The sequence below is a fragment of the Colletotrichum siamense genome, assembly GCF_013390195.1.
Source record: "Colletotrichum siamense strain Cg363 chromosome Unknown KSG_Cg363_contig04, whole genome shotgun sequence".
Taxonomy (NCBI): domain Eukaryota; kingdom Fungi; phylum Ascomycota; class Sordariomycetes; order Glomerellales; family Glomerellaceae; genus Colletotrichum; species Colletotrichum siamense.
This window is the reverse complement of record NW_023501017.1, coordinates 3,676,730-3,689,277: the sequence shown is the minus strand read 5'-3', so window position 1 is coordinate 3,689,277 and position 12,548 is coordinate 3,676,730. Positions and strand designations below refer to the sequence as shown.

At 52.2% G+C, this 12,548-nt stretch overlaps 6 protein-coding genes across 6 annotated transcripts; 4 read left to right on the top strand and 2 right to left on the bottom strand.

The window, feature by feature from the left end:
* Positions 1 to 601: 601 nt before the first annotated feature.
* Positions 602 to 2,661, top strand: AMPP (putative Xaa-Pro aminopeptidase P; the record flags this gene model as incomplete). Its single annotated transcript, XM_036638742.1, has 4 exons — positions 602 to 677; positions 749 to 1,832; positions 1,917 to 2,178; positions 2,236 to 2,661. 4 exons carry the CDS (start codon positions 602 to 604, stop codon positions 2,659 to 2,661), a joined length of 1,848 nt encoding a protein of 615 aa, XP_036496637.1.
* A 1,225-nt stretch (positions 2,662 to 3,886) lies between these two features.
* hH3v (histone H3-like centromeric protein hH3v) lies at positions 3,887 to 4,416 on the bottom strand (the record flags this gene model as incomplete). The annotated part of the gene is made up of 3 exons (XM_036638741.1): positions 3,887 to 4,105; positions 4,163 to 4,287; positions 4,350 to 4,416. The coding sequence occupies 3 exons, from the start codon at positions 4,414 to 4,416 to the stop codon at positions 3,887 to 3,889; spliced, it is 411 nt and encodes a 136-aa protein (XP_036496638.1).
* A 1,049-nt stretch (positions 4,417 to 5,465) lies between these two features.
* Derl2-1 (Derlin-2) lies at positions 5,466 to 6,279 on the top strand (the record flags this gene model as incomplete). Its single annotated transcript, XM_036638740.1, has 2 exons — positions 5,466 to 5,645; positions 5,722 to 6,279. The coding sequence occupies 2 exons, from the start codon at positions 5,466 to 5,468 to the stop codon at positions 6,277 to 6,279; spliced, it is 738 nt and encodes a 245-aa protein (XP_036496639.1).
* Positions 6,280 to 7,113: 834 nt separating this feature from the next.
* Positions 7,114 to 7,862, top strand: adi1 (1,2-dihydroxy-3-keto-5-methylthiopentene dioxygenase; the record flags this gene model as incomplete). Its single annotated transcript, XM_036638739.1, has 4 exons — positions 7,114 to 7,143; positions 7,233 to 7,544; positions 7,613 to 7,672; positions 7,731 to 7,862. The coding sequence occupies 4 exons, from the start codon at positions 7,114 to 7,116 to the stop codon at positions 7,860 to 7,862; spliced, it is 534 nt and encodes a 177-aa protein (XP_036496640.1).
* Positions 7,863 to 8,226: 364 nt separating this feature from the next.
* Positions 8,227 to 9,349, bottom strand: CGCS363_v006889 (Oxidoreductase BOA17; the record flags this gene model as incomplete). The annotated part of the gene is made up of 2 exons (XM_036638738.1): positions 8,227 to 9,168; positions 9,221 to 9,349. The coding sequence occupies 2 exons, from the start codon at positions 9,347 to 9,349 to the stop codon at positions 8,227 to 8,229; spliced, it is 1,071 nt and encodes a 356-aa protein (XP_036495839.1).
* Positions 9,350 to 10,387: 1,038 nt separating this feature from the next.
* Positions 10,388 to 11,738, top strand: VRG4-1 (GDP-mannose transporter; the record flags this gene model as incomplete). The annotated part of the gene is made up of 4 exons (XM_036638737.1): positions 10,388 to 10,642; positions 10,697 to 10,787; positions 10,849 to 11,229; positions 11,305 to 11,738. The coding sequence occupies 4 exons, from the start codon at positions 10,388 to 10,390 to the stop codon at positions 11,736 to 11,738; spliced, it is 1,161 nt and encodes a 386-aa protein (XP_036495838.1).
* Positions 11,739 to 12,548: the final 810 nt, after the last annotated feature.

The window sequence follows — 12,548 nt, the reverse complement described above, 5'->3', positions numbered from 1 at the left end:
AGCCTACCTAACATAACTGATGACGACCGCTTCATATTGTCGGGTTGGACCTTACGTAGGCATCTCAGGCTACCTAGGTAGCTAGGCACATCGACCCACGAATACCTTACCTCCCCACTGGAGATAGGTAAATATAATTGCACCAAAATCAGCGAGCCCCTCAACCGCTGGCATTGGTTCTTCCAGACCAGGTGTCCCATAGCAATAGCACTGTGAGTTCGCTGTAGGTGCTCCACTACCTACCTACCTACTAGGTAGGTAGACGCCGCATCTACCCGTCTCACTGGAAGACCCCTCACGCCCCTTACGCCCCTCACGCCCCTCGTTCCCCTCGTTCCCCCGCCAAACGACTCTGCCTGCCTTTCCTTTTGTCGAGTTGAGACATCGCCTCTGCCTGTTCCGTCAACCTCATCCCATTACTAGGTGCCCTCTTCACCTCATGATCTGGAGCAGTTTCCGTCCTACTAGTGTAATTTTCCGTCGGATTTTCTCGAATTCCAGCGCAAGCCGGTCTTCTTCAACCCTGCTGTCCCACGGTTGTCGTGCCTCTCCGACCAGTGGCCTCCACCGTCGAGCATTGCATCTTTCTGCGGTCCTTGATATGGAGCAAATCAATACTACCGGTCGCCTCTCGACCCTGAGAGAGTTGATGAAAGAGCGCAACATCGATGTCTATGGTAGTCTTCCCTTAATTCTCAAATATTAGCCATATCATCGCCTTTTGCTAATAGCTTCGTTGTGTTCACAGTCATTCCCTCCGAAGATTCCCACTCGTCTGAGTATATTGCTGGATGTGATGCCCGCCGCGAATTCATATCTGGCTTCAGCGGCTCCGCCGGCTGCGCTGTTGTGACTTTGGATAGAGCCGCACTGGCCACAGACGGCAGATACTTCAACCAAGCCTCCAAACAATTGGACCAAAACTGGCTGCTCTTGAAGCAGGGCCTGCAAGATGTGCCTACCTGGCAGGAATGGTCGGCTGAGCAGTCCGCTGGCGGCAAAGTCGTTGGTGTCGACCCCGAGTTGATCACTGCTTCAATCGCCAAGAAGCTTGCAGAAAAAATCAAGAGATGCGGTGGCTCAGATCTGGTAGCCCTCGATGAAAACTTGGTCGACTTGGTCTGGGCTAAGGACCGCCCCGCAAGACCCAAGAATCCTGTTGTCGTCTTACCGGAGACCTTCAGTGGCAAGGACGTCAAGTCTAAACTGAAGGATTTGCGACAGGACTTGGAAAAGAAGAACTCCCATGCCTTCGTGGTATCTATGCTGGACGAAATTGCCTGGCTCTTCAATCTTCGCGGTGATGACATTCCGTACAACCCAGTCTTCTTTTCCTACGCCATCATCACCAACGAGAGTGCCACCCTCTACATCGACAAGTCAAAGCTAGGTGAGGCCACCCGTGCGTATCTTTCGGACAACGGCATCGCAATCAAATCATATGAGAGCATCTTCGAAGCCATAAGTGCACTGCGCTCTTCTGTGGACAGAGCTGACGACGGTCTCGTCTCCAAGCGCTTCATCATTTCCACAAAGGCGTCGTGGGCTTTGAAGCGCTCTCTCGGCGGTGACGGACTGGTTGATGAGGTTCGCAGTCCAATTGGAGATTCGAAGGCCGTCAAGAACAAGACTGAGATGGCTGGCATGCGTGCGTGCCACATTCGAGACGGCGCGGCTCTCATCGAGTACTTTGCCTGGCTTGAGGACCAATTGGTCGCCAAGAAGGCCGTCCTAGACGAGGTCCAGGCCGCCGACAAGCTTGAGCAGCTTCGCTCGAAACATAAGGATTATGTTGGTCTTTCTTTTGACACCATCTCATCTACCGGTGCGAAGTAAGTGGACGTGGTCTACCGAGCGTGCCCTTCCAGGGCCGTTGCAGCTCCCTCACCAACGTCGGTATCTAACTTGTTCTTTAGTGCCGCTGTTATTCACTATAAACCCGAGCGCGGCGCCTGCTCTGTTATCGACCCCAATGCTATTTATCTTTGCGATTCCGGTGCTCAATTTCTTGATGGAACTACAGACACAACAAGAACCCTGCACTTTGGACAGCCGACAGAGGCCGAGAAGCTCGCTTACACATTGGTGCTGAAGGGCAACATTGCGCTAGACACTGCGATTTTCCCCAAAGGAACAACCGGGTTTGCACTTGATTGTCTGGCTCGTCAACACCTCTGGGTTAGTTTTGATGATCGATTACCCTAGCGATGGACATCTACTGACGTGTGCTTAAAGAGAGAGGGCTTGGACTACCGCCATGGGACAGGGCATGGCGTGGGCTCGTACCTCAACGTGCACGAGGGACCCATAGGAATCGGTACTCGGGTGCAATTTGCCGAAGTTGCCCTCGCACCTGGCAACGTTGTTTCCATTGAGCCAGGGTTCTACGAAGACGGGTCATACGGTATTCGAATCGAAAACGTGGCCATGGTCACGGAAGTGAAAACGAAGCATTCTTTTGGCGACAAACCGTACCTAGGATTTGAGCACGTCACCATGGTACCATACTGTCAAAACCTCATCGAACCCAGCCTCTTGACGGCAGAGGAGAAGAAGTGGCTCAACGCCCACAATGCGGATATCTTCCAGAAGACCAGGGATTTCTTTGCACATGACCCCTTGACGCTGGCATGGCTGACAAGGGAGACTCAGCCCTTGTAGTGATAGGGTGAGCTCTAGAACCGCACGAAGGCGGCGAGGGTGAAGGTGGCGGCAAATGAGAGTCGGAATACGGAGTTTCGGAAAGGCTTGTTCGATGCAACCGTGTTGAATCGTTCTTTCAGGCCAAGCAGCTGAGGCAAGTCTATGCCGTATCTGTTTGCAAGCTGTAGCGGCCAGATCAGTCCATGATTAGAATTCGCAGAAGATTAAGCAAGGGCATTACGTAGAAGGCAAAGATGGTGAGACCAGCGAGCAGAACTAGTGTATGAGACAGAAAACCGACAAGAAGTCCAGCCCCGAACCCTTGACAGTGTACGTCAGTAATGCAGTCCGTTAGTATCAGGGATGGAACATGGCTTATGTACCAAACATGCTGCCGCTTGAGAGCTGTCTCATCGCCGCTGGACTCAAGCCTCCTCGAGGCTGGCTACGCACGCGCTGGGCAGGCGAGGTTTTCTGAGCGTGATCCGAATCGAAGCGAATGGGGGGGCGCCGGGATCTTAGAGCGCAGGTAATGCCGATGCCGGTGCTGATGGGCAGCACCAAATGTCGGCCAGGAAAGTGAAGGGGAAAAAGACGGCCCATTGACACGGATTGCGAACGCACAGTGTTGCGGTGATAGAAGTTTGAAAGTCCAAGCGAACTATTGTTGTAAATGTGGATGAAGCTTTATTCCTGACCTACGTAGGAAGTTGTAGATTAGTACTATTTGGCTGCATGGTGACGTACCTATCATATTTTCCTTACTAAGGCAAGTGTTCGAAAGCTGATAAGACGAATTGAGATGCCAGCATATGTGCCTCACCGATGGCTTAGGTAAGGTGCCAAACATTTGGGGAAGAACCCCAATTACCTAGTAGGGCACCGACAGCCAAACCGAAAGAGCCGTATGCGGTACAGAATATTCTCTGCGTAAACCGCGTACTCTCCCCACGTGTCGTTATTGCGTTTGAATTAAGGTTTCGTTCCATTTGCAAAGCGCTCGAGATATACACATGCTTCCGTTATTCTTCTGTTGCCTCTCGAGTTTGAGCACTAATACCGCCAACGCCTTATACTCCGAACCAAATTTTTGCGAAATAAGATCACAACCGCCAACCTCCACATGCCATGGGTATCCGTGCAACCGCGATATAAGAAAAGTAAAGGTGGTCAACTAGGGGCGCGACACAATGACCTTGATACAAAGCAGATGCTGAATCGTTCTTTTCCAAGTACAGAGTACTCAACCTAAGCCTCCCCAAACACCACGTATGCGCCGCGCAAGCTGTATGTCTTTTTGCATAATAGTGACTCTCTTGGCGTGTATGGCGCAAAGGTTTGTGTCCTCGAAGAGATGAACCAAGAAAGCTTCCGCGGCCTCTTGGAGAGCTTGAATGGCATGCGATTGCCATCGCATTGGTGGCTGATCTCGGGGAATGACCGACTCGGCAATCTCGCGAACCTTGATAATAAGTTAGGCGATCATCATAACATAAATTCGCATGGCTAATCTACTTACGAGACGTGAAAAGGGAAGTCGACGCAAAAGAAGATCAGTCCCGCTTTGGTACTTTCGAATCTCCCTGAGGGCTACAGTTCCGGGGCGATAACGTCTCTTTCCACGGTTCGGAATTGGGTCGCCGGCTGCGAGTGGTCAGCACACCTTGTTAGGGCAAAAGATTTCGTGAACGTGGAGTGAACCGTACGCTGAACATCGCTCTGTCGCGATTTGCGGCGACCAGGATCTGACTGCCTTGCTTTCTTGGGGGGCATGGCTACGGGGTACGTAAAGGGGCGTGGGTAAAGCACCCGGAGGTTTCACCGGTCGAGGGAAGATTGATATTGATTGCGAAAGGCGAGAAGTGTAGATGAACCAAGGTTGAATTGCGGCGGTTGCGATAGCGAGCTGTTAGGCCAATCGATTCGGCAGCAGTGTAGTCAGGAGGGTTGTTGCGAGCTAAATGATGCTGCTGTATCCGGAATGGAAGTCGAGCACTCGTTGAATTCAGAAGGATAGCAGAAGTTGAAGGATGCGAAATAAGGGGGGGGGAACAATGCGAAAGGTTGGAAAGGAGCAGAGTGACTTAAAGGAGATGGATTGGACGATGGTGAGGCGCGCAAAGGAGTCAATTGACCGTTGCCAGCCCCGCGATTTTCCAATTCAGTTTGCGACAACGCGTTGGTCGCGTGCATCTCGCGCGTCATGTTTAATTAAGGTCGGGTTGGCAGGCATGCCCATGCGCGAGCCGATCTGCGTATGCCCCTATGCTTCTCTAGGGCATATTAATTTAGCAACCGCAACAGTCTAGCTGGTTAATGCAATATATCAAGATCCTAATTGACCCACGCCAGCCTTGAGTTGCCCCGCTCTTGCCGTCATCGGCACCTGCGCCCCCCTGTACCCATAATTGGCAACGGAAGGCCGGTGCAGTGTTCTGGGCGTTATGGAGATCTGATTGATGGGGCTCCAAAGGCCACCTCGCTCTACGTCTATCTCTCCAAACCTACACATGCAACGTCGGAAGGATTGAACCCCAACGAAACCCAGGGCGACAGCTAAAGGACAACTTGGGTGCATTTCTTCCTGAATTTCTTCAGAACGAAATTATCCTCTTCCCAGCCACTGCCTCTCGCCCTGCTAATCCACGTCCAATATTCCACAGCTTGCACCCGTTTGCTCCGCCTCCGGTTGCTTGAATCCGACATTCCCAACTTCGCTGCGACGCCTGGGAGCCATACTTTCTGGGCGATGCGCGTGCCTTCTCGATCTTCAGCCTGCCTTCTCTGAAGCACATCATCCTTCGAACGCCTTCCCACACAAAATGGATCAGATGATGGGTGACGGGGGCCGCTTCCCTCTGGAGACGTGGTTCTGGGAAATGCCCATCTGCACAAGATGGTGGACAACAGCAACTGTTTTGACTAGCGCATTGGTCCAGTGCCAGATGGTGACTCCGTTCCAGCTATTCTACAGCTTCCGAGCAGTATTCGCCAAGTCACAGGTTGGTGCTTCACGGTCTCTCTCGCTGCCCGCTTTGAAAACCCAAGTAACTAATGTCTTTGTGTTTCTGTTTGCAGTATTGGCGTCTTCTGACAACCTTTCTCTACTTCGGGCCCTTCTCCCTCGATCTCCTCTTTCACGTCTACTTCCTACAGCGATACGCCCGACTTCTGGAGGAATCTTCAGGCCGTTCGCCCGCTCATTTCTCATGGCTCCTGGTCTACGCCATGACCAGCCTGCTACTTCTGTCCCCGCTGGTGTCAATGCCATTTCTTGGCCATCCCCTGTCATCAACTCTGGTTTACATATGGTCGCGACGGAACCCGGATACGCGATTGAGCTTTCTGGGCCTGTTGGTTTTCACAGCTCCATACCTTCCTTGGGTTCTCATGGCCTTTAGCTTGATCCTGCACGGCTCCATTCCCAAGGATGAGATCATGGGTGTCGTTATCGGCCACATCTGGTACTTCTTCTCCGATGTCTATCCACCCCTGCACAATGGTTCGCGGCCATTTGACCCCCCAGGATGGTGGAGGCGACTGTTCGAGAGGCGACCAGCGGATGAGACTGCAGATGGCATTAACAACGACATTGTCGTTGCGGGCGGTCCAGAGCTCGCCCCCGAGGTTCGATAAAAGGCGAGTAGGAATCAGCCCTTTACTGAAGAAACGCATGATACCGGGAGGGAGGGGCTTTGCCCACAGCATGGAGTGGCTACCGCGGCGTTTGGGTCAGTCGGTTGCAACGCTACAGCACACTGCCTGTTCGCATTCACCTGATTTCATCAACAGCATGCCCGGCCATCCAGTCAGTCACGGGGAAACAGAACACGACAGGTACCAGCTTGAAGCATATTGCATTTTAGAGACATACTATAGAGTCATTCGAATCCCCCACTCCAGCTGTTTGAAGCACGATCGGATGTCTCTTGTGTATGGGCTACACTGGCTTGCATTATCGGTTTATTCGTGTGAATCTGTCAAGGTGTCGTTTACTTTTCAGATGCATCCGCAGCGAGCATCATCGGGAGACGGGAGGATTTGATGCAGGCCCGGAGGGCTAGAGTACCTAAGGCACCTACCTACCTTGAGAACCACGTGCTGATGCCCCGCTGAAGATTGGACGACGGAGTGCCTGAAGCAACTCTCAACTCCCTAGTGTACCTACCTTAGGTAGGCAAGTGTGGTGCTGCCCGTGTTGGGTAGCAAGTTACCCCACCTTCACAGCCAATTGCGTCATTTCCATTGTAAAAGTCCACCCCTAACCAAACCTTTATTCGTCCTACTTCTCTTAACCATTCAATATCCTGCCTACATGTCGACTTGGTAGCTGTTTGCTCGGGAGCTACTGGATATACAGACTTTCCTGCACCTGAACAACTTCCTACTTCCTGGCCAAAATTCTCGCCTCTGTCCCGCCCGAAACTTGTGCCCATACGTGATCAATCACCCCTCGTAACACTACAAACCATGAGGGCATATTGGTATGATAATCTGGCTGTAAGTGGGCTTTCCGAAACACCTGCTGTCGGCTTGCCAAAGGCTACTTGCTCGATGACTCATCGAGCTAACTTGTGTACTGGTTGCAGGGCGACCAGCGTCTAGCGCACGACTCGGGCAAAGAGGTCACGGTCGAACAGCTGAAGAAGCTTGGCGTTTACTACCATCAGATCCCCAACATTGATGGCGTCAACAAACTCGCGTTGGACCGAGGATATAGGAACAGGGATGAGATTATTGTTTCGCCGGAGAAGATGGGTGATGTCTACGAAGAGAAAGTGAAGTCCTTCTTCCATGAGCACCTGCACGAGGACGAGGAAATTCGCTATGTCCGCGATGGTCACGGGTTCTTTGACGTCAGGAGTGCGGACGATCAATGGGTTCGAATTCGTGTCGAGAAGGTATGTTGTATTCTCCGCCAAACGTTTTGGCAGGAATTGTTCGATCTAGACGGCTGACCAGGATTCAGGACGATCTTATCATCCTTCCTGCAGGCATCTACCACCGATTTACCACTGACGACTCTAATGTGAGTGATGACCCTCGAACATTCCCGACGTCAAAATCTTGCTAACAATGTTATAAAGTATATCAAGGCAATGAGGCTTTTCAAGGATGAGCCCAAGTGGACACCTTTGAATCGCACATCAGACCTTGATATGAACCCGCACAGGGAAGAGTATGTCCAGCAATATCTTCAAAGCAGTTTGCCGGCATAGACCGGAGGTGACGAGAGAGGAGGCTGAGGGGCATGTGACCCTTTGTATTTCGACAGTCTAGCCAATGATGAGCCGCGAATGGAAAGGGAATTGAGAACTCTTGCGCATGAAAGAGATTCAGGAAACTCCTGACCATGCCCATCATGTACGCAACAACGTGTGTTGGAGTTCGTGTCTCGTATCGTGGGATGGACTGCAGGATATTTCCACATATCAGTAAGTGGGATATCACGGACTAAACATTTCGTCTCAGAGATACATAACGTTATCGCGTTTGCCGAAGGTGCATTCGAACGCAAGACCTGGAATGTGGTTTTGCTCTGGCCACCTGGCGCGTTGTCTCATGAGGACATGTATGCTGTCCTCATGTCGTAACTTGTCCTTGTGCATCCTGGATAGAATCGGCCATGAACTCATCGTGATCTGCCTTGCTGTCCTTGCCATCCACTTCAACACCCGTTTCAGGCGCAACTGGGAAGTTCAGATGCTTCCAGTCCTCGAGCTCCTCGGTGACCGACCGCAGCCTGTCCCGTATGCTTTCAATGGCATAGCTGCCAAGAAGCAACCTCAGCGGAGGATATGAGCAGTGAGCGAGCTGCCAAACAAGCTCCGCGCACTTGACGGCGCTTGTTGGTTGCCGATCTCCTAGCCATTGGACCATTCGCTTTGCATGCAGGGCTGGTGAGGTTGCTTGTGCGTAGGCTTCGCTGGCCGGTTTGATGAGGAAGTGACCCCATGTCGGTAGAGGCGTGGGCATTGTATCTGGCTCGTCTCTTCGCACAAAACCTGGCTCGACAAGAGTCGCCTTTACGTTGAACGAGTCGGTCTCGTACAGCATGGCCTCTATGAGACCCTCAACGGCATACTTGGTAGCACAGTACGGACCCAGACCCGGAACGCCCAGAGCACCTGAAGTTGAGCTGAAGATCAAATATCGACCAGCGTTCTGGTGGCGAAAGTAGGGCAGACTGGCCTGTATGATATTGAGAGTACCCATGAAGTTGGTCTCGAACTGGTTACGAATCTCATGCTCGTCTTGGTCCTCACAGGCCCCAATTACGCCGTACCCGGAGCAGTTCGCGACGACATCAACCCGCTGAAATCGATCCAAACTTTTCTCGATAACGCGGGCAACTGAATCTCTGGCTCGTACGTCACACAAGAGACCCAGGCAACTGTCGTTGTCCTGTGCTGACATATCTTCGGGAGTTGTCTCAAAGACTCGACCGACAGAAGTGACGAGGTCGCCATGAGATAAGGCGGACTTCACGAGTGACCGGCCCATATGCCCAGTGCCACCGAATACCTGTGAGGGGTTTAGATGCGGTATAGGTCACTGCAAGACTTTCCGAACTCACCACCCACACCAGTTGTTTTCTGGGGGCCTCGAATTGAGGTGGATCACAACTTGCTGGAAGTTGAAGTTTGGCTCTAGCCGCGCCCTCTGTTGTTGAATGACCTGCGCTGTGTTCGCTTGATACGTCCATCGTCTTTTAAAAAAATTCTCGAGAAGACAAAGCCTGGTCTATGTTATAGCAAGATGATTTAGTAGCAAGTGCATCTAGTATCGGGATCGATGGGATGAATTTCCTGCGTTAAGTGGCAAAGATACTGCAGCAAGTTTGGCTCTTGGCAATTCGTACGGCGAGTGTTGGAGGTGTCATGTCCCGGGAGTTGAGCTGTGCGGTTGAGAGCATGCCGATCTTAAGGTATCACCGTCAATGCTAGGCGTCCAGTAGGTACCAACATGCCGACCCAGGTTCCGTCGCCTGAGATTCCCCGGTGTCTCCACATGCCTGGGACGGGAACATGCCTACCTACTCAAGTAGGTACGTAGTTACCTAGGCACCACACTACCCAGGGAGGGAGAGCAGGCGCACTGGAAATGCAATAAGAAGATATCCAGTCTAAAAATGCAATTATCGACATGAAGCTGAACCAACTGTGGTCCCTTGCTTCACATTATAGGTCAACCCATTACCAGGGGAGAGCGCTGCCCGCCGAAGCACTACTAGCGGCCCAGCAACTCAATTTGCATTTTGACACTGTAGCCTGTATGAGCACGGATACAGAGAACCTGGCCACGCCGCAATTTGTGGCATGAAATTCCACGACCCTTGATAGGTGCACGCGTGTTCCCTTGCGTTGCATTCCCTTCCCGTACCGCCCGTCTTCGCTCGCGATTTTCGCTCGCGAATATCTCCGTGCCCCCTTTACGCTGTGCACCGTTCCTGTTCGCTACATCTTCGTCCCGCAGCCAGACTTTGCTCTTCAGTTGCAACCCGCCGTACGAGGAACGGCTCGCCGAGGACATCAATCATTTTTGACGCAAGTCATAAATCCACTGCCTCCCGTCGGCAAAACCTCCAGTGCTGCCCCTCACGAGTTGACGACTCAGCCCTTCTCTCCCGTCAGGCGCAATTGTGCTCCCGATTCTCTAGCCCCAAGCTCGAGCCAACGAAACTGAAGCCAGCTTGCGTTCATCACCGACAACACCTATTTAACAATCTCAACCATCGGCAACCATGTCGGACAAGAAGAATGAGGACTACGAGCTGCGCGGGTCCGACTCGTTCGGTGGAGAAAAGGATGGCTTCTTGTCCCAGCGACCACCTCCCAGGCCAAGATCAAACCTGGCCTCGCCTCTGAGCAAGATCGATAACAGCCCTGGCGTTTCCATCCTGGCCTATTGCTTCTCTTCCATTAGTATGACTGTGGTCAACAAGTACGTTGTCTCGGGTCAGTTTTGGAATCTGAACTTCCTTTATCTCGCCGTTCAGGTATGCTCACCATTGGCCCTCTCCTGTGGATGCTTCTAACCGCGCGCTATGCAGTCCATCGTTTGTATCCTCACCATCGTCGTCTGCAAGAACCTGGGAATGATCACGAACCTGGCTCCTTTTGACACGGGAAAAGCGAAGAAATGTAACTTTACACACTACTCGAAAGCCACCAAGCTGTGCAGTGCAGGCTGACACGTCCACAGGGTTTCCTATCGCGCTTCTACTCGTCGGCATGATCTACACAGGCACGAAGGCCCTCCAATTCCTCTCAGTTCCTGTCTACACCATCTTCAAGAATCTGACCATCATTGTCATCGCATATGGCGAAGTTTTGTGGTTTGGCGGAAGCGTCAGCCCCCTTTCGCTTTTGTCCTTCGGCTTGATGGTTCTCAGCTCTGTCGTGGCTGCTTGGGCTGATGTTCAACACGCGCTGGGTGGCGGCTCGCACACTGCTGAGGCTTCTGCTGCTGTCTCGACGTTGAATGCCGGATACGCCTGGATGGGCATGAATGTTTGCTGCACAGCCGCATACGTGCTCGGCATGCGCAAGGTTATCAAGAAGATGAACTTTAAGGACTGGGACAGTAAGCTACCCCGAGAACCCCGGCTGTTTACATGCGACAGCCCAGAGGACGATGGCTGATAAATGCTTCATACAGCAATGTTCTACAACAACTTGTTGACAATCCCTGTCCTCATCGTTTGCACGCTTTTGACGGAGGATTGGTCGTCAGCGAACATCGCCAAGAACTTCCCCATCGAGACTCGCAACAGCCTCTTCGTCGGCATGATCTACTCCGGACTTTGCGCAATCTTTATTTCGTACTGCTCGGCTTGGTGTATCCGAGTCACCTCCTCTACGACATACTCCGTGGTTGGCGCTCTCAACAAACTTCCCATCGCCATAAGCGGCCTCGTCTTCTTCGATGCGCCGGTCACATTTGGCAGCGTGTCGGCTATCATTATTGGGTTCGTCAGCGGCATCGTGTATGCGTGGGCCAGAATTCGCCAGAGCGAGGCGGCCAAGATGTCTTTGCCAACTACACAACCCATGAGCGCGAGCTCTCAAAGCAACAAGGATGCGAACTCGTAGAACGGTTGTGGGTTCCTGATAGAAAAGCGGAACTTGGCTTGCCAAGTCTCGTGGGTGAGCATTGCGGCAGCCGAATAAATTGCTGGTTGAGCAACGTGCATAGCGCATCTATGGTACCTAAGCGGTATTGCCTCAACGCAAGCGAAGGATGCCCGTCTGGCTTTCCCCACGCTGATCGCCAATAGATGCTCGAAATGTTGTATAGTAATACGTTTGACCTCGAGATGCATAGGCGGGGAGAGGCTCAAGTGACAAGATGTGAGCCTAGGCGTTGAGTCGTCAAACTGCGCTCCACCCGTGTAGTCTTAGGCGGATAGAGTAGCTGTGTTTTAAAGCCACGACTTTATCGTGTACCACAGAAACCATTCAACAAGCCGAAGCGGTGAGATCGGTTGGGGCGCTTGTGCAGACATAATATTGGTTTCCAACGGGGAAGCCGTAGGGTGCTTTGGCTCGTAGAATTAAAACTCCGTCCTTTGTCAGACAACATAAGACGGCAGCGGCGTCGGTGTCGGGGAAGACAAGATGATTTTTGGTGTGGCTACGCTGGTCTTTTGGTGTAAATTAACGTCGGTCTTTTTGTGCAGGCACCCTCAACACGTTCTGCCATCTTCGTGAAGCTTGTTTCCGAAACACGTGGGGTGGGCTTCGGCTGGCTAGGTAGGGCGGAGACTTCAACCGGGAGGTACTCGGTACCATGCCTTGCCTACATACCTTAGTACATGACCACCCGCCAAAACACCTTTGCCCCACCCCTTCCGCCATGCCAAACTCGCTGTCTGAACGGCCTTAAAAGCCAGCCCTGAGCAG